The sequence below is a fragment of the Bombina bombina genome, chromosome 9, assembly GCF_027579735.1.
Source record: "Bombina bombina isolate aBomBom1 chromosome 9, aBomBom1.pri, whole genome shotgun sequence".
Taxonomy (NCBI): Eukaryota; Metazoa; Chordata; class Amphibia; order Anura; family Bombinatoridae; genus Bombina; species Bombina bombina.
The window spans coordinates 141170631-141198540 of record NC_069507.1 but is presented as its reverse complement, the minus strand read 5'-3'; the positions used below and the strand labels follow the sequence as shown (position 1 = coordinate 141198540).

The following is a 27910-nucleotide window of genomic DNA, read 5'->3' as shown; positions in this document are numbered from 1 at the left end:
TATATTAAGTAATTTGGACTTAGAAGTAACATCGGCTGACCAGGATTTTAGCCACAGCGCCCTACGTGCCTGTATGGCGAATCCTGAGTTCTTAGCCGTAAGTTTGGTTAAATGTACTACGGCCTCCGAAATGAAAGAATTAGCTAGTTTAAGGACTCTAAGCCTGTCCGTAATGTCGTCTAGCGTAGATGAACTAAGGTTCTCTTCCAGAGACTCAATCCAAAATGCTGCCGCAGCCGTAATCGGCGCGATACATGCAAGGGGTTGCAATATAAAACCTTGTTGAACAAACATTTTCTTAAGGTAACCCTCTAATTTTTTATCCATTGGATCTGAAAAAGCACAGCTATCCTCCACCGGGATAGTGGTACGCTTAGCTAAAGTAGAAACTGCTCCCTCCACCTTAGGGACCGTTTGCCATAAGTCCCGAGTGGTGGCGTCTATTGGAAACATCTTTCTAAATATTGGAGGGGGTGAGAACGGCACACCGGGTCTATCCCACTCCTTAGTAACAATTTCAGTTAGCCTCTTAGGTATAGGAAAAACGTCAGTACTCGCTGGTACCGCAAAGTATTTATCCAACCTACACAGTTTCTCTGGTATTGCAACGGTGTTACAATCATTAAGAGCTGCTAAGACCTCCCCTAGTAATACACGGAGGTTTTCCAATTTAAATTTAAAATTTGAAATATCTGAATCCAATCTGTTTGGATCAGAACCGTCACCCACAGAATGAAGCTCTCCGTCCTCATGCTCTGCGAGCTGTGACGCAGTATCAGACATGGCCCTAGTATTGTCAGCGCACTCTGTTCTCACCCCAGAGTGATCACGCTTGCCTCTTAGTTCTGGTAATTTAGACAAAACTTCAGTCATAACAGTAGCCATATCTTGTAATGTTATCTGTAATGGCCGCCCAGATGTACTAGGCGCTATAATATCACGCACCTCCCGGGCGGGAGATGCAGGTACTGCCGCGTGAGGCGAGTTAGTCGGCATAACTCTCCCCTCGCTGTTTGGTGAAATTTGTTCACATTGTACAGATTGACTTTTATTTAAAGTAGCATCAATACAGTTAGTACATAAATTTCTATTGAGCTCCACCTTGGCATTGGAACAAATGACACAGATATCTTCCTCTGAGTCAGACATGTTTAACACACTAGCAAAAAAACTTACAACTTGGTTATAATCCTTTTTAGCAAAAACGTACTGTGCCTCAAAGAGGTACTAAACGATTAAATGACAGTTGAAATAATGAACTGAAAAACAGTTATAGCATCAAACTTTAAAACAACACAACTTTTAGCAAAGGTTTGTTCCCATTAGTAAAATAACAATAATTAAATTTGACATAAAAAATACAAAGCAACGATTTTATTCACAGTCACTATAAGAATTCTCACAGCTCTGCTGAGAGAATTTACCTCCCTTCAAAGAAGTTTGAAGACCCCTGAGATCTGTCAGAGATGAACCGGATCATGCAGAAAATATAAAAGTAACTGACTGGAATTTTTTGATGCGTAGCAAAGAGCGCCAAAAACGGCCCCTCCCTCTCCCACACAGCAGTGAAGAGAAACGAAACTGTCACAAATAAAAGCAAAAAAGGCTGCCAAGTGGAAAATAATGCCCAAATATTTATTCACACAGTACCTCAGCAATGTAAACGATTCTACATTCCAGCAAAAACGTTTAACATGATAAATAGTTATTAAAAGGATTAGTGACCTTTAACAGAGTAGTTCCGGTGAAATACCATCCCCAGAATACTGAAGTGTATACATACATGTCATTTTAACGGTATGGCAGGATTTTCTCATCAATTCCATTCAGAAAATAAAAACTGCTACATACCTCAATGCAGATTCATCTGCCCGCTGTCCCCTGATCTGAAGCCTTTACCTCCCTCAGATGGCCGAGAACAGCAATATGATCTTAACAACTCCGGTTAAAATCATAGTAAAAAACTCTGGCAGATTCTTCCTCAAACTCTGCCAGAGAAGTAATAACACGCTCCGGTGCTATTGTAAAATAACAAACTTTTGATTGAAGTCATAAAAACTAAGTATAATCACCATAGTCCTCTCACACATCCTATCTAGTCGTTGGGTGCAAGAGAATGACTGGGACTGACGTAGAGGGGAGGAGCTATATGCAGCTCTGCTGGGTGAATCCTCTTGCATTTCCTGTTGGGGAGGAGTTATATCCCAGAAGTAATGATGACCCGTGGACTGATCACACATAACAGAAGAAATGACACATTGTTCCATTGTTCTAGCGAATAGTGGTATTTACAGAAACCATGCAAGCAGCAAGTTAAGGGGGTCAAATGAAACATGAATTCTCTAGTGGGAAAAAAAAAGACACTGGTTTATAATCTATTATATATAATGCAATAACAATATTCTATGTACCTCTCAGTTAATTAGTGATCAGTGATGCATTACTCAATCTATATCAGTCCATATAATACTTTATGAAGAAACAACACAAAAAGTGGTCTAGCCCTGGTAACTTACATTTATTATTTAAAACAAATAAATTATAATAATAAAACAGAACAATACAGCCAGTCAGAGGCTGCAATGCCCAAGCTGACAAGCACTATTGAGAGGTACCTCTGAGGCGCTTAGTAGCAGCTCTCTAGTTTCCACAGACAACAACACTGCTCTGGTACATTGATTGGTTGATGCCTCAGATGACATAGCCCCTGATTAGTTGTATTATCTCTGTGTGTGTGTCCCATCCCTATATAAGTGCACATTTTTATTTTATCTCTTCCAAATGTAAATACATAAATTATTGGATTATACAAGATAATCTATAAGTGATGAAATAAAATTAATGTACCACTTATGCCTCTTTAAAAGGGATAGAAAGGTCATAATTAATATGTACATGGGGTAGTTACATTTTAAAAAGAAGCATTTTTGTAATATACTTACCTTAGCAACAATGCTTCTAGTAAGCAGTTTTTTAGTGGCATACTCACATATGCAGTGAGGGCCCATGCAACGGTATTCAAAGCTCAGAGATCTGACTATTGTGTGCATTGTGTCTGTGAATACTTCATTTGTGTCATACAAGCCACTGCCGCCCTTCTGAGAAGCTGTGGTGTTTGAATACTTTTGCACAGTCCCTCACAGCATATGTGCGTATGCCGCTGAAAAACAGTAATACATTTCACTAGAAACATGTTTGCTAAAATAAGTATATTGTAAAATGCTTCTGATTAAAACTGAAAAATGCACATCTTAATTTTGATTGTTCTATGCCTTTAATACAGGTGGCCCTCGTTTTACAATGGTTCAGAATAACAACCTTTTTTCCAGTCTTGTGACTGCTATTGAAAAGCATTGAGAAGCAGTGCATTTATTAAAATAGCCAGTAGGTGGAGCTGTCCGCTTGTGTTGCAGCAAAGACAAGCAAGCTGAAATTAATCAGTTTAACCAGATCTGAGCTATCGAGCAGATTTCAAAGGAACAAGATCTTCCTATCTATAAATCATTCCAGATTGGAATGCATAGAAAGAACTGTTTGCAGAAAAATGCAAGTGAAGTCTGTGTTGTTTGATTGTTTAATTAGGTTTATAATGCTGTTTAGCAAATGTTTTTGTTCATTTAACTTAGTTTAATTATATATTCTGTGTTGTGTGATTATTGTATTAGGTTTATAATGCTGTTTAGCATTTAAAGTCTTCATTTCAAAGCTTTAAAAATAATGTATTATGTGTTACTTTTGACAATTTTGAGAGGGGCCTGGAACCTATCTCCCTCACTTCCCATTGACTTACATTATAAACTGGTTTTCAATTTACAACAGTTTCGATTTACAACCATTCCTTCTGGAACCTAACCCCGGCGTAAACTGAGGGCTACCTGTACTGTAAAAAAAAACTAAACAAAAACACATTGACTGAAAGGCCATGGTTAACGCACTTATATTGCAATTTAACATGGCCCGTATATTATTATCACCTAATAAAAACAAATGACAATATCCTCACCAGTATAGTCCTTTGTAGGTTGGAATTAACACTGCTGAACATTAGTTTTCCAACAATAGTGGCAATGGTGGGAAAAACCAAAGCTCCACACAATATACGTGTTGCTGAGACATGATCGGCTAATGGGTTGGCTTCAGCTGGTACTCGTGGGACTGGGCACCCAATTCCTGTATGCAAAATAAAAAGTTGTATATGATACACAGTGTAAATGGCAGCACATCATTTTATAACTTGCAGCATCATCTCTAAAGACTACATTCACCAAGAATGAAGGGAGCATCACCCCTTTCACAGGACTGAAATGGAGATCCATTACCCAGCACATCATTCTTAAAGGGACATAAAACCTAAAAAAAAAAGATTTCACGACTCAGAGAGTATGTGATTTTTTTTATATATATACATTTTTTGGCAGGAGTACCATTTTAAATAGGGCTATCCGTCCTGAAATTTGATAATGGAAAATTAAGCCAATTTTTCATATTTTCTTTAACTTTATCTAGTATTGGAGGTATATTGAGATAGTACCAACTCTTTGGTTGTCGAGATATAACAATTCCGAGATATTTCAAAGAGTCAGTTGCGACTTTAAAGGGAGTTACTGCCATAGAATCCTTATTTTCCCTAATCCAAAAAACCTCAGAGCATGTAATTTTAAACAACGTTCCAATTCACTACTGTCATTTAATTTGCTTCCTTCTCTTGTTATCCCTTGCTGAAAGGTTTATCTAGGTAAGCTCAGGAGCAGCAAAGAACCTAGGTTCTAGCTGCTGATTGGTGGCTATATATATATATATATATATATATATATATATATATATATATATATATATATACACACACACACACACACACTGGTTGTCACTGGCTCACCCATGTGCTGCTCCTTCAACAAATGATAACAAGAGAATGAAGCAAATGTGATAATAGAAGTAAACAGGAAAGTGGTTTAAAATTGTATGTTCTACCTAAATCATGAAAGGAAATTTTGGGGTTTCAAGTCCCTTTAAGCTACAGAATTTGACTATGAGGGAAGAATAATATTTAAAGCAAAAACTAGCAAAATAAATAATTTATTTATGGCAAATTAAATATTCTGAATTATACTATTTTTAGCATGTTTAAATGCTACTCATACATTGTCCCTTTAAGAGCAATCAATATTCCTCTCAGCTTCTATTAAACTACTTTTATTTTTGGTGTGCATGTGGGAAAGGTAATGTCAGCAAATAAGGGGCAAGCCTCAGTGTCTGCCCAATTAAGGAATTATTTATAATCACATTAAAGGGACGTGAAACACCATTTTTTTTCTTTAATGATTCAGATAAAGCATACCATTTGTATTACATTTCTTTATTTAAGATCCAACAGAGTATACACTTTAATCTGTACATATATGTTCGGAGCAAAAGACAAAGAAAAAAGAAAAGGAGCACCTCGCAGGGTGTCTAAGTACCTCATTAAACAGATAAAGAAAAAAACAACCCAAACAGGAGCAACTGCTAAATGCAGGTACCTTCCTAACCTGGAGTATTTACAACATAACACAAATACATCCTTCTGTACCTTATTCTAGATACAATACAGTATCCTCCTTTGTTGCTCCTTCTGTGGCCGTAAAGCAGGGCCTAGCATAGCGATTCTTTATCTAACCTGTCATAGGGTCCTTGTATGTGAACTAATCTGTGTCTCAAAATACATTTATGATACTCTGTTGGAGAGTTTTATAGCTTTCCTAATACAACATCAACAAAGAAGAAAACAAATAGCCAAAACCCATAACACAAAACACCAAATATAAAACAGTACCAACAAACAAAACACAAGACCAGACAAGGAAAAAAAAAAAAGGGGAAAAAAAAGGAAAAAAGGAGGGGGATGCGGAAAGCCGGGCAATTACCACAGACCCAACAGAACAAGTTCTGAATTTCTGAATGGGTAAATTAGATGATCAATTTCATTGGAAGGGAGAGCTTTAATGAAGAATGGCCATTTCAAATTGTTTTTACCCAGTATGTGATTTTAAACAACTTTTCAATTTATTATTATCTAATTTGTTTTGTTCTCTTAATATCCTTTTTTTTTTAAAAGGATACCTAGGTAGACTCAGGAGCTGCTGACTGGTTGCTACACATAAATGCCTCATGTTATTGGCTCACCCAATACATTAACTAGCTCCCAGTAGTGCACTGATGCTACTTCAACAAAGGATACCAAGAGAATAAAGTAAAAAAGATGATAGAAGTAAATTGGGAATTTGTTTAAAATTATATTCTCTTTCTAAATCAAGAATTATTATTTTTTTTGCGTTTCATGTCCCTTTAATGAAACTTCATTAAATCCAGTATGGACAGGAAATAGTCCTGATATGGAAATGTCTGTATTTTAGATATATTGGCTCAGTCTTGGTTACATTTACCAATGAAGGACTGATATACAAACAGTGAACAGAAACGAATGGTGAAAATTTATGAAAAGCAAACAAAACATTATATAAATATTTAGATATATATGAGAAATAGCTGCATTTAAAGACTTTTTCTGCAAACCCCAGCTTCAGCAAACCAAGGATCATTCAGTTTGTAGATTGAAATATATGTGATGACTTCAAAAACACTGCTTGACTAACGGTCTGTAAGTTATACATTTGCTTCAGGTGCCCATTAGGTACATACAGCTCTAGTGGAATGAGCCTTGTCCACTGTTGGAACAGGAACATACCTGGACTTGGTTGGCTTTAAAGCAGGGGTTCCTAAACTTTTTCAGGTCACTTCCCCTTGGTTCTATAAGCTTAGCTCACCCCAAGGCAGAACATGCAGTGATCTGAGATGTCATCCCAGAAAATGCATCATGTCTGCAGAAAGAACAGGGCACATGAAGGAATTGTTAGCGCTTTAAATGTATCTTTTTAAACAGAGCTGTGCTCTGGCTGCACTGTGTAAGGTTTCCTTAACACAGTGCATCCAGAGCAAAGTGCTGTTTCAAGTGAAGAGTCAAATATGCAGTAGCGTTGCAAAGCAGCAGTGCATTAATTGTTGACTGTCTCTCAGATTTTTTTTCAAACCCACCCCCTAGCCTTTACCAGTCTGCAAAGCTGTTTTTAATGCAAGATATTTGAATGAGCAATGCACCTTTTTAATTACTACATTTCTGTGTTAGACCAAGAGAAAAGGAAACAAATTTATTCAAGAGACATTTTACTATTTCTTTTTTTTTGTCTGCAGATAATTTGCCGAGATATATTAAAAAACTTAAAAAAAACAGAATTTATGTTTACCTGATAAATTACTTTCTCCAACGGTGTGTCCGGTCCACGGCGTCATCCTTACTTGTGGGATATTCTCTTCCCCAACAGGAAATGGCAAAGAGCCCAGCAAAGCTGGTCACATGATCCCTCCTAGGCTCCGCCTACCCCAGTCATTCGACCGACGTTAAGGAGGAATATTTGCATAGGAGAAACCATATGGTACCGTGGTGACTGTAGTTAAAGAAAATAAATTATCAGACCTGATTAAAAAAACCAGGGCGGGCCGTGGACCGGACACACCGTTGGAGAAAGTAATTTATCAGGTAAACATAAATTCTGTTTTCTCCAACATAGGTGTGTCCGGTCCACGGCGTCATCCTTACTTGTGGGAACCAATACCAAAGCTTTAGGACACGGATGAAGGGAGGGAGCAAATCAGGTCACCTAAATGGAAGGCACCACGGCTTGCAAAACCTTTCTCCCAAAAATAGCCTCAGAAGAAGCAAAAGTATCAAACTTGTAAAATTTGGTAAAAGTGTGCAGTGAAGACCAAGTCGCTGCCCTACATATCTGATCAACAGAAGCCTCGTTCTTGAAGGCCCATGTGGAAGCCACAGCCCTAGTGGAATGAGCCGTGATTCTTTCGGGAGGCTGCCGTCCGGCAGTCTCGTAAGCCAATCTGATGATGCTTTTAATCCAAAAAGAGAGAGAGGTAGAAGTTGCTTTTTGACCTCTCCTTTTACCGGAATAAACAACAAACAAGGAAGATGTTTGTCTAAAATCCTTTGTAGCATCTAAATAGAATTTTAGAGCGCGAACAACATCCAGATTGTGCAACAAACGTTCCTTCTTTGACACTGGTTTCGGACACAGAGAAGGTACGATAATCTCCTGGTTAATGTTTTTGTTAGAAACAACTTTTGGAAGAAAACCAGGTTTAGTACGTAAAACCACCTTATCTGCATGGAACACCAGATAAGGAGGAGAACACTGCAGAGCAGATAATTCTGAAACTCTTCTAGCAGAAGAAATCGCAACTAAAAACAAAACTTTCCAAGATAATAACTTAATATCAACGGAATGTAGGGGTTCAAACGGAACCCCCTGAAGAACTGAAAGAACTAAGTTGAGACTCCAAGGAGGAGTCAAAGGTTTGTAAACAGGCTTAATTCTAACCAGAGCCTGAACAAAGGCTTGAACATCTGGCACAGCTGCCAGCTTTTTGTGAAGTAACACAGACAAGGCAGAAATCTGTCCCTTCAGGGAACTAGCAGATAAACCTTTTTCCAATCCTTCTTGAAGGAAGGATAGAATCTTAGGAATCTTAACCTTGTCCCAAGGGAATCCTTTAGATTCACACCAACAGATATATTTTTTCCAAATTTTGTGGTAAATCTTTCTAGTTACAGGCTTTCTGGCCTGAACAAGAGTATCGATAACAGAATCTGAGAACCCTCGCTTCGATAAGATCAAGCGTTCAATCTCCAAGCAGTCAGCTGGAGTGAAACCAGATTCGGATGTTCGAACGGACCCTGAACAAGAAGGTCTCGTCTCAAAGGTAGCTTCCAAGGTGGAGCCGATGACATATTCACCAGATCTGCATACCAAGTCCTGCGTGGCCACGCAGGAGCTATCAAGATCACCGACGCCCTCTCCTGATTGATCCTGGCTACCAGCCTGGGGATGAGAGGAAATGGCGGGAACACATAAGCTAGTTTGAAGGTCCAAGGTGCCACTAGTGCATCCACTAGAGCCGCCTTGGGATCCCTGGATCTGGACCCGTAGCAAGGAACTTTGAAGTTCTGACGAGAGGCCATCAGATCCATGTCTGGAATGCCCCACAGCTGAGTGACTTGGGCAAAGATTTCCGGATGGAGTTCCCACTCCCCCGGATGCAATGTCTGACGACTCAGAAAATCCGCTTCCCAATTTTCCACTCCTGGGATGTGGATAGCAGACAGGTGGCAGGAGTGAGACTCCGCCCATAGAATGATTTTGGTCACTTCTTCCATCGCTAGGGAACTCCTTGTTCCCCCCTGATGGTTGATGTACGCAACAGTTGTCATGTTGTCTGATTGAAACCGTATGAACTTGGCCCTCGCTAGCTGAGGCCAAGCCTTGAGAGCATTGAATATCGCTCTCAGTTCCAGAATATTTATCGGTAGAAGAGATTCTTCCCGAGACCAAAGACCCTGAGCTTTCAGGGATCCCCAGACCGCGCCCCAGCCCATCAGACTGGCGTCGGTCGTGACGATGACCCACTCCGGTCTGCGGAATGTCATCCCTTGTGACAGGTTGTCCAGGGACAGCCACCAACGGAGTGAGTCTCTGGTCCTCTGATTTACTTGTATCTTCGGAGACAAGTCTGTATAGTCCCCATTCCACTGACTGAGCATGCACAGTTGTAATGGTCTTAGATGAATGCGCGCAAAAGGAACTATGTCCATTGCCGCTACCATCAAACCGATCACTTCCATGCACTGCGCTATGGAAGGAAGAGGAACGGAATGAAGTATCCGACAAGAGTCTAGAAGTTTTGTTTTTCTGGCCTCTGTCAGAAAAATCCTCATTTCTAAGGAGTCTATTATTGTTCCCAAGAAGGGAACCCTTGTTGACGGAGATAGAGAACTCTTTTCCACGTTCACTTTCCATCCGTGAGATCTGAGAAAGGCCAGGACAATGTCCGTGTGAGCCTTTGCTTGAGGAAGGGACGACGCTTGAATCAGAATGTCGTCCAAGTAAGGTACTACAGCAATGCCCCTAGGTCTTAGCACAGCTAGAAGGGACCCTAGTACCTTTGTGAAAATCCTTGGAGCAGTGGCTAATCCGAAAGGAAGCGCCACGAACTGGTAATGCTTGTCCAGGAATGCGAACCTTAGGAACCGATGATGTTCCTTGTGGATAGGAATATGTAGATACGCATCCTTTAAATCCACCGTGGTCATGAATTGACCTTCCTGGATGGAAGGAAGAATAGTTCGAATGGTTTCCATCTTGAACGATGGAACCTTGAGAAACTTGTTTAAGATCTTGAGATCTAAGATTGGTCTGAACGTTCCCTCTTTTTTGGGAACTATGAACAGATTGGAGTAGAACCCCATCCCTTGTTCTCTTAATGGAACAGGATGAATCACTCCCATTTTTAACAGGTCTTCTACACAATGTAAGAATGCCTGTCTTTTTATGTGGTCTGAAGACAACTGAGACCTGTGGAACCTCCCCCTTGGGGGAAGCCCCTTGAATTCCAGAAGATAACCTTGGGAGACTATTTCTAGCGCCCAAGGATCCAGAACATCTCTTGCCCAAGCCTGAGCGAAGAGAGAGAGTCTGCCCCCCACCAGATCCGGTCCCGGATCGGGGGCCAACATTTCATGCTGTCTTGGTAGCAGTGGCAGGTTTCTTGGCCTGCTTTCCCTTGTTCCAGCCTTGCATTGGTCTCCAAGCTGGCTTGGCTTGAGAAGTATTACCCTCTTGCTTAGAGGACGTAGCACTTTGGGCTGGTCCGTTTCTCCGAAAGGGACGAAAATTAGGTTTATTTTTTGCCTTGAAAGGCCGATCCTGAGGAAGGGCGTGGCCCTTACCCCCAGTGATATCAGAGATAATCTCTTTCAAGTCAGGGCCAAACAGCGTTTTCCCCTTGAAAGGAATGTTAAGTAGCTTGTTCTTGGAAGACGCATCAGCTGACCAAGATTTCAACCAAAGCGCTCTGCGCGCCACAATAGCAAACCCAGAATTCTTAGCCGCTAACCTAGCCAATTGCAAAGTGGCGTCTAGGGTGAAAGAATTAGCCAATTTGAGAGCATTGATTCTGTCCATAATCTCCTCATAAGGGGGAGAATCACTATCGACCGCCTTTATCAGCTCATCGAACCAGAAACATGCGGCTGTAGCTACAGGGACAATGCATGAAATAGGTTGTAGAAGGTAACCCTGCTGAACAAACATCTTTTTAAGTAAACCTTCTAATTTCTTATCCATAGGATCTTTAAAAGCACAACTATCCTCTATGGGTATAGTGGTGCGTTTGTTTAAAGTGGAAACCGCTCCCTCGACCTTGGGGACTGTCTGCCATAAGTCCTTTCTGGGGTCGACCATAGGAAACAATTTTTTAAATATGGGGGGAGGGACGAAAGGAATACCGGGCCTTTCCCATTCTTTATTAACAATGTCCGCCACCCGCTTGGGTATAGGAAAAGCTTCTGGGAGTCCCGGGACCTCTAGGAACTTGTCCATTTTACATAGTTTCTCTGGGATGACCAACTTGTCACAATCATCCAGAGTGGATAATACCTCCTTGAGCAGAATGCGGAGATGTTCCAATTTAAATTTAAACGTAATCACATCAGGTTCAGCTTGTTGAGAAATGTTCCCTGAATCAGTAATTTCTCCCTCAGACAAAACCTCCCTGGCCCCATCAGACTGGGTTAGGGGCCCTTCAGAACCATTATTATCAGCGTCGTCATGCTCTTCAGTATCTAAAACAGAGCAGTCACGCTTACGCTGGTAAGTGTTCATTTTGGCTAAAATGTTTTTGACAGAATTATCCATTACAGCCGTTAATTGTTGCATAGTAAGGAGTATTGGCGCGCTAGATGTACTAGGGGCCTCCTGAGTGGGCAAGACTCGTGTAGACGAAGGAGGGAATGATGCAGTACCATGCTTACTCCCCTCACTTGAGGAATCATCTTGGGCATCATTGTCATTGTCACATAAATCACATTTATTTAAATGAATAGGAATCCTGGCTTCCCCACATTCAGAACACAGTCTATCTGGTAGTTCAGACATGTTAAACAGGCATAAACTTGATAACAAAGTACAAAAAACGTTTTAAAATAAAACCGTTACTGTCACTTTAAATTTTAAACTGAACACACTTTATTACTGCAATTGCGAAAAAACATGAAGGAATTGTTCAAAATTCACCAAATTTTCACCACAGTGTCTTAAAGCCTTAAAAGTATTGCACACCAAATTTGGAAGCTTTAACCCTTAAAATAACGGAACCGGAGCCGTTTTTAACTTTAACCCCTTTACAGTCCCTGGTATCTGCTTTGCTGAGACCCAACCAAGCCCAAAGGGGAATACGATACCAAATGACGCCTTCAGAAAGTCTTTTCTAAGTATCAGAGCTCCTCTCACATGCGACTGCATGTCATGCCTCTCAAAAACAAGTGCGCAACACCGGCGCGAAAATGAGGCTCTGCCTATGATTTGGGAAAGCCCCTAAATAATAAGGAGTCTAAAACAGTGCCTGCCGATATTATTATATCAAAATACCCAGATAAAATGATTCCTCAAGGCTAAATATGTGTTAATAATGAATCGATTTAGCCCAGAAAAAGTCTACAGTCTTAATAAGCCCTTGTGAAGCCCTTATTTACGATCTTTATAAACATGGCTTACCGGATCCCATAGGGAAAATGACAGCTTCCAGCATTACATCGTCTTGTTAGAATGTGTCATACCTCAAGCAGCAAGAGACTGCTCACTGTTCCCCCAACTGAAGTTAATTGCTCTCAACAGTCCTGTGTGGAACAGCCATGGATTTTAGTGACGGTTGCTAAAATCATTTTCCTCATACAAACAGAAATCTTCATCTCTTTTCTGTTTCTGAGTAAATAGTACATACCAGCACTATTTTAAAATAACAAACTCTTGATTGAATAATAAAAACTACAGTTAAACACTAAAAAACTCTAAGCCATCTCCGTGGAGATGTTGCCTGTACAACGGCAAAGAGAATGACTGGGGTAGGCGGAGCCTAGGAGGGATCATGTGACCAGCTTTGCTGGGCTCTTTGCCATTTCCTGTTGGGGAAGAGAATATCCCACAAGTAAGGATGACGCCGTGGACCGGACACACCTATGTTGGAGAAATGCTTTATTATCCAGTTAACCAACACATTGCATTTGAGCTGGTGCTTTAGTGTAACTGCCTAATTTATAATTTAATTTAAAAATGACCTGCAGGAAAATGTTGTCTAAAAAAATCTCATTGCAGAAAGTGAAAAGAAGTTGCGTCTCTGGGCTCACTATCAGCACATTTAGACCAGCAGTGTACAACCTCTAGTAAAGATAATGATAATACAATCGAAAGGAGTAACAAATTTACATTTTAAAATATATATATTTTAATTTTATTAAAAAAAACTATTTATCTTTTGATACCAGCTTTTCAATGTTGGTATTTACAGTGTAAGAGTCTTATAAACCACATTTAGTTATTACTTCACTGTTTAAAAATGCTTTGATGAAGAGATACTATAATCGGGGAACTGGAATTGATTGTTTTTACTAGGAGCATAGTTGTACTACTGCACCAATAAATCAACTTTATAGAAATATGCAAGGGAATTGTAGTTGAAAGTCTGGCTTGCAAAGTCATAAGGTTAAAAGTCTAGATCATCTCTGATTTGGAGAAGGTCATGAACCCATTGACTGTGTTTTAAAAATGTCAGAGATTTAGGCTCTAGGAGTTCAATGCAATATCACATGTTGGTTCTGGAGTAGTGTAGGATTAGCGGGCAGGAAGACAAGGCAATATAAGGCATATACCAATCTTTTAAAGGAACATGAAACCCAAAATGTTTCTTTCACGATTCAGATAGAGAATGCAATTTTATACAGCAACCAATTTATTTCTATTTTCTAATTTGCTTTGTTCTCTTGGTATCCTTTGTTGAAAATAATACCTAGATAGGCTCAGGGGCTGGAAGGTAGCTGCTGATTGGTGGCTGCACATATATTCCTCTTGGCATTGGCTTGCGGATGTATTCAGCTACTTCCCAGTAAAGTATTGCTGCTCCTTCAATAAATGATACCAAGAAAACAAAGCAAATTTGATAATAGAAAGTTGTTTAAAAATGTATGTTCCATCTGAAACTTGGAAGAAAATGTTTGGTTTTGATGTCCCTTTAAGTAAGTTATTTTTCTAATTGTTTTATCCATTTCTTGTTTTTTTCCCCCCTTTCTCCTCTCTCCATCTCTTATCCTTCAATCTCTTCTTTCTTATAGAATCAGCTCTTTATAATGGTCTGTTGATCTCATCTCTCTGTATCTTGTAGCTGCCGTGAACCATCGGAACCATCAGAACACTTCTTCTTATTCATCCTTATGTGAGGTGATTCTTATTAGAAGTTGATATGATTTGTGCTCTTCTATTTGTTGAACTGTAATGTTTTTATAGATATTGCTTTTGTTATTCTGTCCTTCTTTTTTATGGTAAGGAACATGTTCCGAATAATGTTCTGTTATGCTCCAAATAAGTGTTACACTGTCCTGTTTCTCACACAGAACTAGAATGTAAACCTGTCCACAGAATACAATGTGTATCCGCTTGATTTGACCTTTACTTAGAATGAGTCATAATCTCTTGTTTCTTTTGTAAGAAGAATTATTGTTTGAATCTCTGTATTTGGTGCTGTACTTAAAGAGACACTGAACCCAAAAATTTTCTTTCATGATTCAGATAGAGCAGCAATTTTAAGTAACTTCTTAATTTACTCCTATTATCAAATTTTTTTCATTCTCTTGGTATCTTTATTTGAAAAGCAAAAATGTAAGTTTAGACACCGGCCCATTTTTGGTGAACAACCTGGGTTGTTCTTGCTGATTGGTGGATAAATTCACCCACCAATAAACAGGTGCTGTCCTGAACCAAAAATTAGCTGGCTCCTTAGCTTAGATGCCTTCTGTTTCAAATAAAGATAGCAAGAGAAGGAAGAAAAATTGATCATAGTAGTAAATTAGAAAGTTGCTTAAAATTGCATGCTCTGAATCATGAAAGAAAAAATTTGGGTTTAGTGTTCCTTTAACCGAGTTCTGTATTACTTTTTTTTATAGCTGCAATATACACATCTGTAATAATTTTTCATTAAATGTAAAAAAATAAGTTTAAAAAAAGAAAAAAAAGAAAAGCTTGCCAAACTATAATGAGGTACACAGAGCTCTGGGACCTGAGGTCTGCTCTCCCTGGGAGCTCAGCCCATTTAATTGGGGTGTGGTTTTAATCAACAGAAACAGATATTTCATATACAAAGAATACCTAAAGCATTAAAGGGACGTAAAAAAAATATATTTTGTGATTCATATAGAACATACAATTTCAAACAACTTTCTAATTTACTTCTATAATCACATTTGTTTTATTCTATTGGTATCCTTTGCTGAAGGATCAGCAATGCACTACTGGGAATGAGCTGAACACATCTGGTGAACCAATCACAAGAGGCATAGATGTGCAGTCACCTATCAGCAGCTACCTACCAGTAGTGAAGTGCTGCTTCAACAAGTTATACCAAGAGAACAAAGCAAATTAGATAACAGAATTTGGAAAGTTGTTCAAACTTGTATGCTCTATCTGAATTTTGAAAGGAAAATGTGTGGGTTTATATCCCTTTAACTAAACCTAACCATTGCTCCCAGAGGTTGGGCAGGAAAAAAATGCTAGTAGGTGTGTTGGGCGAGTTCTTTAGATGCCAATATAATGGCAAGGACGGAATAGCCATTAATGCCCCACTGGCCTAAGCATTAATCACTCTAAATGCAAAAGATTTACGGCTAGATTTAGAGTTCGGCGGTAGCCGTCAAAACCAGCGTTAGAGGCTCCTAACGCTGGTTTTGGGCGCCCGCTGGTATTTGGAGTCAGTGATTAAAGGGTCTAACGCTCACTTTTCAGCCGCGACTTTTCCATACCGCAGATCCCCCTACGCCATTTGCGTAGCCTATCTTTTCAATGGGATCTTTCTAACGCTGGTATTTAGAGTCGTTTCTGCAGTGAGCGTTAGAGCTCTAACGACAAGATTCCAGCCGCCTGAAAATAGCAGGAGTTAAGAGCTTTCTGGCTAACGCCGGTTTATAAAGCTCTTAACTACTGTACCCTAAAGTACACTAACACCCATAAACTACCTATGTACCCCTAAACCGAGGTCCCCCCACATCGCCGCCACTCGATTAAAATTTTTAACCCCTAATCTGCCGACCGCCACCTACGTTATACTTATGTACCCCTAATCTGCTGCCCCTAACACCGCCGACCCCTGTATTATATCTATTAACCCCTAACTTGCCCCCCACAACGTCGCCGCAAGCTACTTAAAATAATTAACCCCTAATCTTCCGACCGCAAATCGCCGCCACCTACGTTATCCCTATGTACCCCTAATCTGCTACCCCTAACACCGCCGACCCCTATGTTATATTTATTAACCCCTAATCTGCCCCCCACAACGTCGCCGACACCTACCTACACTTATTAACCCCTAATCTGCCGAGCGGACCTGAGCGCTACTATAATAAAGTTATTAACCCCTAATCCGCCTCACTAACCCTATCATAAATAGTATTAACCCCTAATCTGCCCTCCCTAACATCGCCGACACCTACCTTCAATTATTAACCCCTAATCTGCCGACCGGAGCTCACCGCTATTCTAATAAATGTATTAACCCCTAAAGCTAAGTCTAACCCTAACACTAACACCCCCCTAAGTTAAATATAATTTTTATCTAACGAAATAAATTAACTCTTATTAAATAAATAATTCCTATTTAAAGCTAAATACTTACCTGTAAAATACATCCTAATATAGCTACAATATAAATTATAATTATATTATAGCTATTTTAGGATTAATATTTATTTTACAGGCAACTTTGTAATTATTTTAACCAGGTACAATAGCTATTAAATAGTTAAGAACTATTTAATAGTTACCTAGTTAAAATAATTACAAATTTACCTGTAAAATAAATCCTAACCTAAGATATAATTAAACCTAACACTACCCTATCAATAAAATAATTAAATAAACTACCTACAATTACCTACAATTAACCTAACACTACACTATCAATACATTAATTAAACACAATTGCTACAAATAAATAAAATTAAATAAACTATCTAAAGTACAAAAAATAAAAAAGAACTAAGTTACAGAAAATAATAAAATATTTACAAACATAAGAAAAATATTACAACAATTTTAAACTAATTACACCTACTCTAAGCCCCCTAATAAAATAACAAAGCCCCCCAAAATAAAAAATTCCCTACCCTATTCTAAAATACAAATATTACAAGCTCTTTTACCTTACCAGCCCTGAACAGGGCCCTTTGCGGGGCATGCCCCAAGAATTTCAGCTCTTTTGCCTGTAAAAAAAAACATACTATACCCCCCCCCCAACATTACAACCCACCACCCACATACCCCTAATCTAACCCAAACCCCCCTTAAATAAACCTAACACTACCCCCCTGATGATCTTCCTACCTTGTCTTCACCATGCCAGGTTCACCGATCCGTCCTGGCTCCAAGATCTTCATCCAAGCCAAGCGGGGGCTAGACATCCACTGAAGAAGTCCAGAAGAGGGTCCAAAGTCTTCCTCCTATCCGGCAAGAAGAGGACATCCGGACCGGCAAACATCTTCTCCAAGCGGCATCTTCTATCTTCTTCCATCCGATGACGACCGGCTCCATCTTGAAGACCTCCAGCGCGGATCCATCCTCTTCTTCCGACGACTAGACGACGAATGACGGTTCCTTTAAGGGACGTCATCCAAGATGGCGTCCCTCAAATTCCGATTGGCTGATAGGATTCTATCAGCCAATCGGAATTAAGGTAGGAATTTTCTGATTGGCTGATGGAATCAGCCAATCAGAATCAAGTTCAATCCGATTGGCTGATCCAATCAGCCAATCAGATTGAGCTCGCATTCTATTGGCTGATCGGAACAGCCAATAGAATGCGAGCTCAATCTGATTGGCTGATTGGATCAGCCAATCGGATTGAACTATATTCTGATTGGCTGATTCCATCAGCCAATCAGAAAATTCCTACCTTAATTCCGATTGGCTGATAGAATCCTATCAGCCAATCGGAATTCGAGGGACGCCATCTTGGATGACGTCCCTTAAAGGAACCGTCATTCGTCGTCTAGTCGTCGGAAGAAGAGGATGGATCCGCGCTGGAGGTCTTCAAGATGGAGCCGGTCGTCATCGGATGGAAGAAGATAGAAGATGCCGCTTGGAGAAGATGTTTGCCGGTCCGGATGTCCTCTTCTTGCCGGATAGGAGGAAGACTTTGGACCCTCTTCTGGACTTCTTCAGTGGATGTCTAGCCCCCGCTTGGCTTGGATGAAGATCTTGGAGCCAGGACGGATCGGTGAACCTGGCATGGTGAAGACAAGGTAGGAAGATCATCAGGGGGGTAGTGTTAGGTTTATTTAAGGGGGGTTTGGGTTAGATTAGGGGTATGTGGGTGGTGGGTTGTAATGTTGGGGGGGGGGTATAGTATGTTTTTTTTTACAGGCAAAAGAGCTGAAATTCTTGGGGCATGCCCCGCAAAGGGCCCTGTTCAGGGCTGGTAAGGTAAAAGAGCTTGTAATATTTGTATTTTAGAATAGGGTAGGGAATTTTTTATTTTGGGGGGCTTTGTTATTTTATTAGGGGGCTTAGAGTAGGTGTAATTAGTTTAAAATTGTTGTAATATTTTTCTTATGTTTGTAAATATTTTATTATTTTCTGTAACTTAGTTCTTTTTTATTTTTTGTACTTTAGATAGTTTATTTAATTTTATTTATTTGTAGCAATTGTGTTTAATTAATTTATTGATAGTGTATTGTTAGGTTAATTGTAGGTAATTGTAGGTAGTTTATTTAATTATTTTATTGATAGGGTAGTGTTAGGTTTAATTATATCTTAGGTTAGGATTTATTTTACAGGTAAATTTGTAATTATTTTAACTAGGTAACTATTAAATAGTTCTTAACTATTTAATAGCTATTGTACCTGGTTAAAATAATTACAAAGTTGCCTGTAAAATAAATATTAATCCTAAAATAGGTATAATATAATTATAATTTATATTGTAGCTATATTAGGATTTATTTTACAGGTAAGTATTTAGCTTTAAATAGGAATTATTTATTTAATAAGAGTTAATTTATTTCGTTAGATAAAAATTATATTTAACTTAGGGGGGTGTTAGTGTTAGGGTTAGACTTAGCTTTAGGGGTTAATACATTTATTAGAATAGCGGTGAGCTCCGGTCGGAAGATTAGGGGTTAATAATTGAAGGTAGGTGTCGGCGATGTTAGGGAGGGCAGATTAGGGGTTAATACTATTTATGATAGGGTTAGTGAGGCGGATTAGGGGTTAATAACTTTATTATAGTAGCGCTCAGGTCCGCTCGGCAGATTAGGGGTTAATAAGTGTAGGTAGGTGTCGGCGACGTTGTGGGGGGCAGATTAGGGGTTAATAAATATAACATAGGGGTCGGCGATGTTAGGGCAGCAGATTAGGGGTACATAGGGATAACGTAGGTGGCGGCGGTTTACGGAGCGGCAGATTAGGGGTTAAAAGTGTAATGCAGGGGTCAGCGATAGCGGGGGCGGCAGATTAGGGGTTAATAAGTGTAAGGTTAGGGGTGTTTAGACTCGGGGTACATGTTAGGGTGTTAGGTGCAGACTTAGGAGGTGTTTCCCCATAGGAAACAATGGGGCTGCGTTAGGAGCTGAACGCTGCTTTTTTGCAGGTGTTAGGTTTTTTTTCAGCTCAAACAGCCCCATTGTTTCCTATGGGAGAATCGTGCACGAGCACGTTTTTGATGCCGGCCGCGTCCGTAAGCAACTCTGGTATCGAGAGTTGCATTTGCGGTAAAAATGCTCTACGCTCCTTTTTTGGAGCCTAACGCAGCATTTGTTTGAACTCTCGATACCAGAGTTAAATTTATGGTGCGGCCAGAAAAAAACCCGCGGAGCGTTAACAGCCCTTTTACCGCCGAACTCTAAATCTAGCCGTTAGTGTACTAAAAAATTATGACCTCATTATTTTATCACATTATATTGCCACTGCTCGACAAACAAAAAAAACAATTTATGCTTACCTGATAAATTTATTTCTCTTGTAGTGTGTTCAGTCCACGGGTCATCATTACTTATGGAATATATTCCCTTCCCAACAGGAAGTTGCAAGAGGATCACCCAAGCAGAGCTGCTATATAGCTCCTCCCCTCACATGTCATATTCAGTCATTCGACCGAAACTAGACGAGAAAGGAGAAACTATAGGGTGCAGTGGTGACTGAAGTATTAATTAAAATTTAGAACTGCCTTAAAAAGACAGGGCGGGCCGTGGACTGAATACACTACAAGAGAAATAAATTTATCAGGTAAGCATAAATTATGTTTTCTCTTGTTAAGTGTATTCAGTCCATGGGTCATCATTACTTATGGGATACCAATACCAAAGCTAAAGTACACGGATGATGGGAGGGACAAGGCAGGAACTTAAACGGAAGGAACCACTGCCTGTAGAACCTTTCTCCCAAAAACAGCCTCCGAAGAAGCAAAAGTGTCAAATTTGTAAAATTTTGAAAAGGTGTGAAGCGAAGACCAAGTCGCCGCCTTGCAAATCTGTTCAACAGAGGCCTCATTCTTAAAGGCCCAGGTGGAAGCCACAGCTCTAGTGGAATGAGCTGTAATTCTTTCAGGGGGCTGCTGTCCAGCAGTCTCATAGGCTAAACGTATTACGCTACGAAGCCAAAAGGAGAGAGAGGTTGCCGAAGCTTTTTGACCTCTCCTCTGTCCAGAGTAAACAACAAACAGGGAAGAAGTTTGACGAAAATCTTTAGTTGCCTGTAAATAGAATTTCAGGGCACGGACTACGTCCAGATTATGCAAAAGTCGTTCCTTCCTTGAAGACGGATTAGGACATAATGAAGGAACAACAATCTCTTGATTGATATTCCTGTTAGAAACTACCTTAGGTAAAAACCCAGGTTTAGTACGTAGAACTACCTTGTCTGAATGGAAAATCAGGTAAGGAGAATCACAATGTAAGGCAGATAACTCTGAGACTCTTCGAGCCGAGGAAATAGCCATCAAAAACAGAACTTTCCAAGATAAAAGTTTAATATCAATGGAATGAAGGGGTTCAAACTGAACTCCTTGAAGAACTTTAAGAACCAAGTTTAAGCTCCACGGAGGAGCAACAGTTTTAAACACAGGCTTAATCCTAGCCAAAGCCTGACAAAAAGCCTGGACGTCTGGAACTTCTGCCAGACGCTTGTGCAAAAGATTAGACAGAGCAGAAATCTGTCCCTTTAACGAACTAGCTGATAAGCCCTTTTCCAAACCCTCTTGGAGAAAGGACAATATCCTAGGAATCCTAACCTTACTCCATGAGTAACTCTTGGATTCGCACCAATACAGGTATTTACGCCATATCTTATGGTAGATTTTCCTGGTAACAGGCTTTCGTGCCTGTATTAAGGTATCAATAACTGACTCGGAGAAGCCACGCTTTGATAGGATCAAGCGTTCAATCTCCATGCAGTCAGTCTCAGAGAAATTAGATTTGGATGATTGAAGGGACCTTGTATTAGAAGGTCTTGCCTCAGAGGTAGAGTCCATGGTGGACAGGACGACATGTCCACTAGGTCTGCATACCAGGTCCTGCGTGGCCACGCAGGCGCTATCAGAATCACAGATGCTCTCTCCTGTTTGATCTTGGCAATCAGTCGAGGGAGCAGAGGAAACGGTGGAAACACATAAGCCAGGTTGAAGAACCAAGGAGCTGCTAGAGCATCTATCAGCGTCGCTCCCGGGTCCCTGGACCTGGATCCGTAACGAGGAAGCTTGGCGTTCTGGCGAGACGCCATGAGATCCAGTTCTGGTTTGCCCCAACGATGGACCAGTTGAGCAAACACCTCCGGATGGAGTTCCCACTCCCCCGGATGTAAAGTCTGACGACTTAGAAAATCCGCCTCCCAGTTCTCCACGCCTGGGATGTGGATCGCTGACAAGTGGCAAGAGTGAGACTCTGCCCAGCGAATTATCTTTGAGACTTCTAACATCGCTAGGGAACTCCTGGTTCCCCCTTGATGGTTGATGTAAGCCACAGTCGTGATGTTGTCCGACTGAAATCTGATGAACCTCAGTGTTGCTAACTGAGGCCAAGCTAGAAGAGCATTGAATATTGCTCTTAACTCCAAAATATTTATTGGGAGGAGTTTCTCCTCCTGAGTCCACGATCCCTGAGCCTTCAGGGAGTTCCAGACTGCGCACCAGCCTAGAAGACTGGCATCTGTTGTTACAATCGTCCAATCTGGCCTGCGAAAGGTCATACCCTTGGACAGATGGACCCGAGATAACCACCAGAGAAGAGAATCTCTGGTCTCTTGATCCAGATTTAGTAGGGGGGACAAATCTGAGTAATCCCCATTCCACTGGCCTAGCATGCACAATTGCAGCGGTCTGAGATGCAGGCGCGTAAATGGCACTATGTCCATTGCCGCTACCATTAAGTCGATTACTTCCATGCACTGAGATACTGACGGGCGTGGAATGGAATGAAGGACACGGCAAGCATTTAGAAGTTTTGATAACCTGGTCTCCGTCAGATAAATTTTCATTTCTACAGAATCTATCAGAGTCCCTAGGAAGGAGACTCTTGTGAGAGGTGATAGAGAACTCTTTTCCACGTTCACCTTCCACCCATGCGACCTCAGAAAAGCCAGAACTATCTCTGTATGAGACTTGGCAATTTGAAAGCTTGACGCCTGTATCAGGATGTCGTCTAGATACGGAGCTACCGCTATACCTCGTGGTCTTAGAACCGCCAGAAGTGAGCCCAGAACCTTTGTAAAGATTCTCGGGGCCATGGCCAACCCGAAGGGGAGAGCTACAAATTGGTAATGCCTGTCTAGAAAGGCAAATCTTAGGAACCGATGATGATCTGTGTGAATCGGTATGTGAAGGTAGGCATCGTTTAAGTCCACTGTGGTCATGTACTGACCCTCTTGGATCATGGGTAGGATGGTCCGAATAGTTTCCATTTTGAATGATGGAACTCTTAGGAATTTGTTTAAGATCTTTAGGTCCAAAATTGGTCTGAAGGTACCCTCTTTCTTAGGAACCACAAACAGATTTGAATAAAATCCCTGTCCTTGTTCCGTCCCCGGAACTGGGTGGATCACCCCCATTACTAGGAGGTCTTGTACGCAGCGTAGGAATGCCTCTTTCTTTATCTGGTTTTCTGACAACCTTGAAAGATTAAATCTCCCTTGAGGAGGAGAAGCCTTGAAGTCCAGAAGATATCCCTGAGATATGATCTCCAACGCCCAGGGATCCTGGACATCTCTTGCCCACGCCTGGGCGAAGAGAGAAAGTCTGCCCCCCACTAGATCCGTTTCCGGATAGGGGGCCAACCCTTCATGCTGTCTTAGAGGCAGTAGCAGGTTTTCTGGCCTGCTTGCCCTTGTTCCAGGACTGGTTAGCTTTCCAGGCCTGTCTGTAACGAGCAACGGTTCCTTCCTGTTTTGGGGCGGAGGAAGTTGACGTTGCTCCTGCCTTGAAGTTTCGAAAAGCACGAAAATTAGACTGTTTGGCCTTTGATTTTGCCTTGTCCTGAGGTAGAGTATGACCCTTACCTCCAGTAATGTCAGCGATAATTTCTTTCAAGCCGGGCCCGAATAAGGTTTGCCCCTTGAAAGGAATATTAAGCAATTTAGATTTAGAAGTCACATCAGCTGACCAGGATTTAAGCCATAACGCTCTGCGCGCCTGGATGGCAAATCCGGAGTTCTTAGCCGTTAGTTTAGTTAAGTGTACAATGGCATCAGAAACAAATGCATTAGCTAGCTTAAGTGCTTTAAGCTTGTCCATAATTTCATCCAATGGAGCTGAGTGAATGGCCTCTTCCAGAGACTCAAACCAGAATGCCGCAGCAGCAGTGACAGGCGCAATGCATGCAAGGGGCTGTAAGATAAAACCTTGTTGAACAAACATTTTCTTAAGGTAACCTTCCAATTTTTTATCCATTGGATCCGAAAAAGCACAACTATCCTCCACCGGGATAGTGGTACGCTTAGCTAAAGTAGAAACTGCTCCCTCCACCTTAGGGACCGTCTGCCATAAGTCCCGTGTAGTGGCGTCTATTGGAAACATTTTTCTAAATATAGGAGGAGGGGAAAAAGGCACACTAGGTCTATCCCACTCCTTGCTAATAATTTCTGTAAGCCTTTTAGTTATAGGAAAAACATCAGTACACACCGGTACTGCATAGTATCTATCCAGCCTACATAACTTCTCTGGAATAGCAACTGTGTTACAGTCATTCAGAGCCGCTAAAACCTCCCCTAGCAATACACAGAGGTTCTCAAGCTTAAATTTAAAATGAGAAATTTCTGAATCCGGTTTCCCTGGATCAGATCCATCACCTACAGAGTGAAGCTCTCCGTCCTCATGTTCTGCAAACTGTGACGCAGTATCGGACATGGCTCTTGTAGCACCAGCGCGCTCTATTCTTACCCCAGAGCAATCGCGCTTGCCTCTGAAATCTGGCAATTTAGATAATACTTCTGTCAGGGTATTATTCATAATAGTAGCCATGTCTTGTAAAGTGATTTGTATGGACGCCCCTGATGCGCTAGGCGCCACAATATCACACTCCTCCTGAGCGGGAGGCGAAGGTACTGACACGTGAGGAGAGTTAGTCGGCATAACTTCCCCCTCGTTGTCTGGTGATAATTCTTTTATAGATAAAGACTGACCTTTATTATTTAAAGTGAAATCAATACATTTAGTACACATATTTCTATGAGGCTCCACACTAGCCTTTAAACATAGTGAACAAAACGATTCATCTGTGTCAGACATGTTTAAACAGACTAGCAATAAAACTAGCAGACTTGGAAAACACTGTAAATAATTTTACAAGCAATAAAGAAAAACGCTACTGTGCCTTTAAGAAGCACCAAAAACTGTCACCGTTGAAATAACAATGAACCAAATCAGTTATAGCAACAAAATTTTCACAGTAAATGTATTAAGTTAGCAGAGCATTGCACCCACTTGCAAATGGATGAATAACCCCTTAATACCCAAAACGGTTTTTTTATAAGCAGTAAAGAAAAAAACGTTTTTTAATACAGTCCAAACACCACTGTCACAGGTCTGCTGTGAATGATTACCTCCCTCAAAATGACTTTTGAAGTCCCTTAAGCTCTCTGGAGACGACCTGGTTCATGCAGGAAGAAGCAGGAAGATTAAGCCTAAATTTTTACTGCGTCAAAAAGGCGCTAAAATAGGCCCCTCCTACTCAATATTACAACATGTTGAGTTTCAGTTAACTGTTTCTATGCAGAAAAACCGGTCAGCCATGTGGAAATTTTTTTTGCCTTAATAAGTTTTATCACCAAAGTACCTCACAACAGATTAAACATGCCAGTAAAATCGTTTTAAACCTCCTTTTGTTAAGGAGTATAAATTTCTATTGATACGCCTGATACCAGTCCTCCTACTGCATTTAAGGCTTATAACATCACTTCAGTATTAATAGCATTTTCTCAGTCAAGTTCCATTCCTTAGAAAATTACATTACTGTATATATTTAAATCAGCCTGTTAACAGTCGCTTTCACTGTAATAAAGGCTTTACTTACATTACATTGGTATCAGCAGTATTTTCTTAGTCAATTCCATTCCTTAGAAAAATAATTTACTGCACATACCTCATTTGCAGGGTTCCCCGCACGCTATTCCCTTTCTGAAAGTTACCCCACTCCTCAGAATGTGCGAGAACAGCCAGTGGATCTTAGTTACTTCTGCTAAGATCATAGAAAACGCAGGCAGATTCTTCTTCCAAACACTGCCTGAGAACAAACAGCACACTCCGGTGCCATTTAAAATAACAAACTTTTGATTGAAGAAATAAACTAAGTATAAAAAACACCACAGACCTCTCACAACCTCCTATACTAGTTGAGTTGCAAGAGAATGACTGAATATGACATGTGAGGGGAGGAGCTATATAGCAGCTCTGCTTGGGTGATCCTCTTGCAATTTCCTGTTGGGAAGGGAATATATTCCATAAGTAATGATGACCCGTGGACTGAATACACTTAACAAGAGAAAATAACTCGCCAAACAAAAATAACTTCATGCTTCTATGGGACACAGGATTGAAGAGTTTAACATTTTAGCTCACAGAGCTTTGAATTGTGATGTCAAAATACAAACCTTCATTACCTGGAAATATACTATTGAGAATCTGTAGCTTATTCGAATACTTTCGCCATAGTTTTAGAACATAATCCTCCCATCGAATCATTTTGCCCAATATTAGCATGACAGGAATAGTGGGAAGGCCAATCAAAAGGAAGAGAGGGTCAGCACGCTCCATGACATCAAGGCCTTCTTTATGTCCCACAACCTAGGCAGATACAAAATATGACATGAGATATGATGAGCATTTTGTGTAAATAATATAGAGATATGCAAATGAGGTCTGCTCTCCCCGGAAGCTCAGCCCACTTAATTGGGTTGTGGTTCCAATTAACAGAAACTGCTATTTCATATACAAAACAACATAATTTATGCTTACCTGATAAATTTATTTCTCTTGTAGTGTATTCAGTCCACGGGTCATCATTACTTATGGAATATATTCCCTTCCCAACAGGAAGTTGCAAGAGGATCACCCAAGCAGAGCTGCTATATAGCTCCTCCCCTCACATGTCATATTCAGTCATTCGACCGAAACTAGACGAGAAAGGAGAAACTATAGGGTGCAGTGGTGACTGGAGTATTAATTAAAATTTAGAACTACCTTAAAAAGACAGGGCGGGCCGTGGACTGAATACACTACAAGAGAAATAAATTTATCAGGTAAGCATAAATTATGTTTTCTCTTGTTAAGTGTATTCAGTCCACGGGTCATCATTACTTATGGGATACCAATACCAAAGCTAAAGTACACGGATGATGGGAGGGACAAGGCAGGAACTTAAACGGAAGGAACCACTGCCTGTAGAACCTTTCTCCCAAAAACAGCCTCCGAAGAAGCAAAAGTGTCAAATTTGTAAAATTTTGAAAAGGTGTGAAGCGAAGACCAAGTCGCCGCCTTGCAAATCTGTTCAACAGAGGCCTCATTCTTAAAGGCCCAGGTGGAAGCCACAGCTCTAGTGGAATGAGCTGTAATTCTTTCAGGGGGCTGCTGTCCAGCAGTCTCATAGGCTAAACGTATTACGCTACGAAGCCAAAAGGAGAGAGAGGTTGCCGAAGCTTTTTGACCTCTCCTCTGTCCAGAGTAGACGACAAACAGGGAAGAAGTTTGACGAAAATCTTTAGTTGCCTGTAAATAGAATTTCAGGGCACGGACTACGTCCAGATTATGCAAAAGTCGTTCCTTCTTTGAAGAAGGATTAGGACATAATGAAGCAACAACAATCTCTTGATTGATATTCCTGTTAGAAACTACCTTAGGTAAAAACCCAGGTTTAGTACGTAGAACTACCTTGTCTGAATGGAAAATCAGGTAAGGAGAATCACAATGTAAGGCAGATAACTCCGAGACTCTTCGAGCCGAGGAAATAGCCATCAAAAACAGAACTTTCCAAGATAAAAGTTTAATATCAATGGAATGAAGGGGTTCAAACGGAACTCCTTGAAGAACTTTCAAGAACCAAGTTTAAGCTCCACGGGGGAGCAACAGTTTTAAACACAGGCTTAATCCTAGCCAAAGCTTGACAAAAAGCCTGGACGTCTGGAACTTCTGCCAGACGCTTGTGCAAAAGAATAGACAGAGCAGAGATCTGTCCCTTTAACGAACTAGCTGATAAGCCCTTTTCCAAACCCTCTTGGAGAAAGGACAATAT

The 27910-nt window shown here is 40.6% G+C and overlaps 1 protein-coding gene across 2 annotated transcripts in view; it reads right to left on the bottom strand.

The window, feature by feature from the left end:
- The window catches only part of MARCHF5 (membrane associated ring-CH-type finger 5), a 438857-nt gene that overhangs the window by 35499 nt on the left and 375448 nt on the right, over window positions 1-27910 (bottom strand). The window contains exons 4-5 of one of the 2 annotated variants that reach the window (XM_053692413.1): window positions 26274-26466; window positions 4004-4170 (exon numbers count right to left, since the gene is read on the bottom strand). In XM_053692413.1, coding sequence (XP_053548388.1) covers window positions 4004-4170; window positions 26274-26466 — 360 coding nt within the window. The remainder of the gene's footprint in view (window positions 1-4003; window positions 4171-26273; window positions 26467-27910) is intronic. The other variant, XM_053692414.1, reaches the window with a different exon arrangement.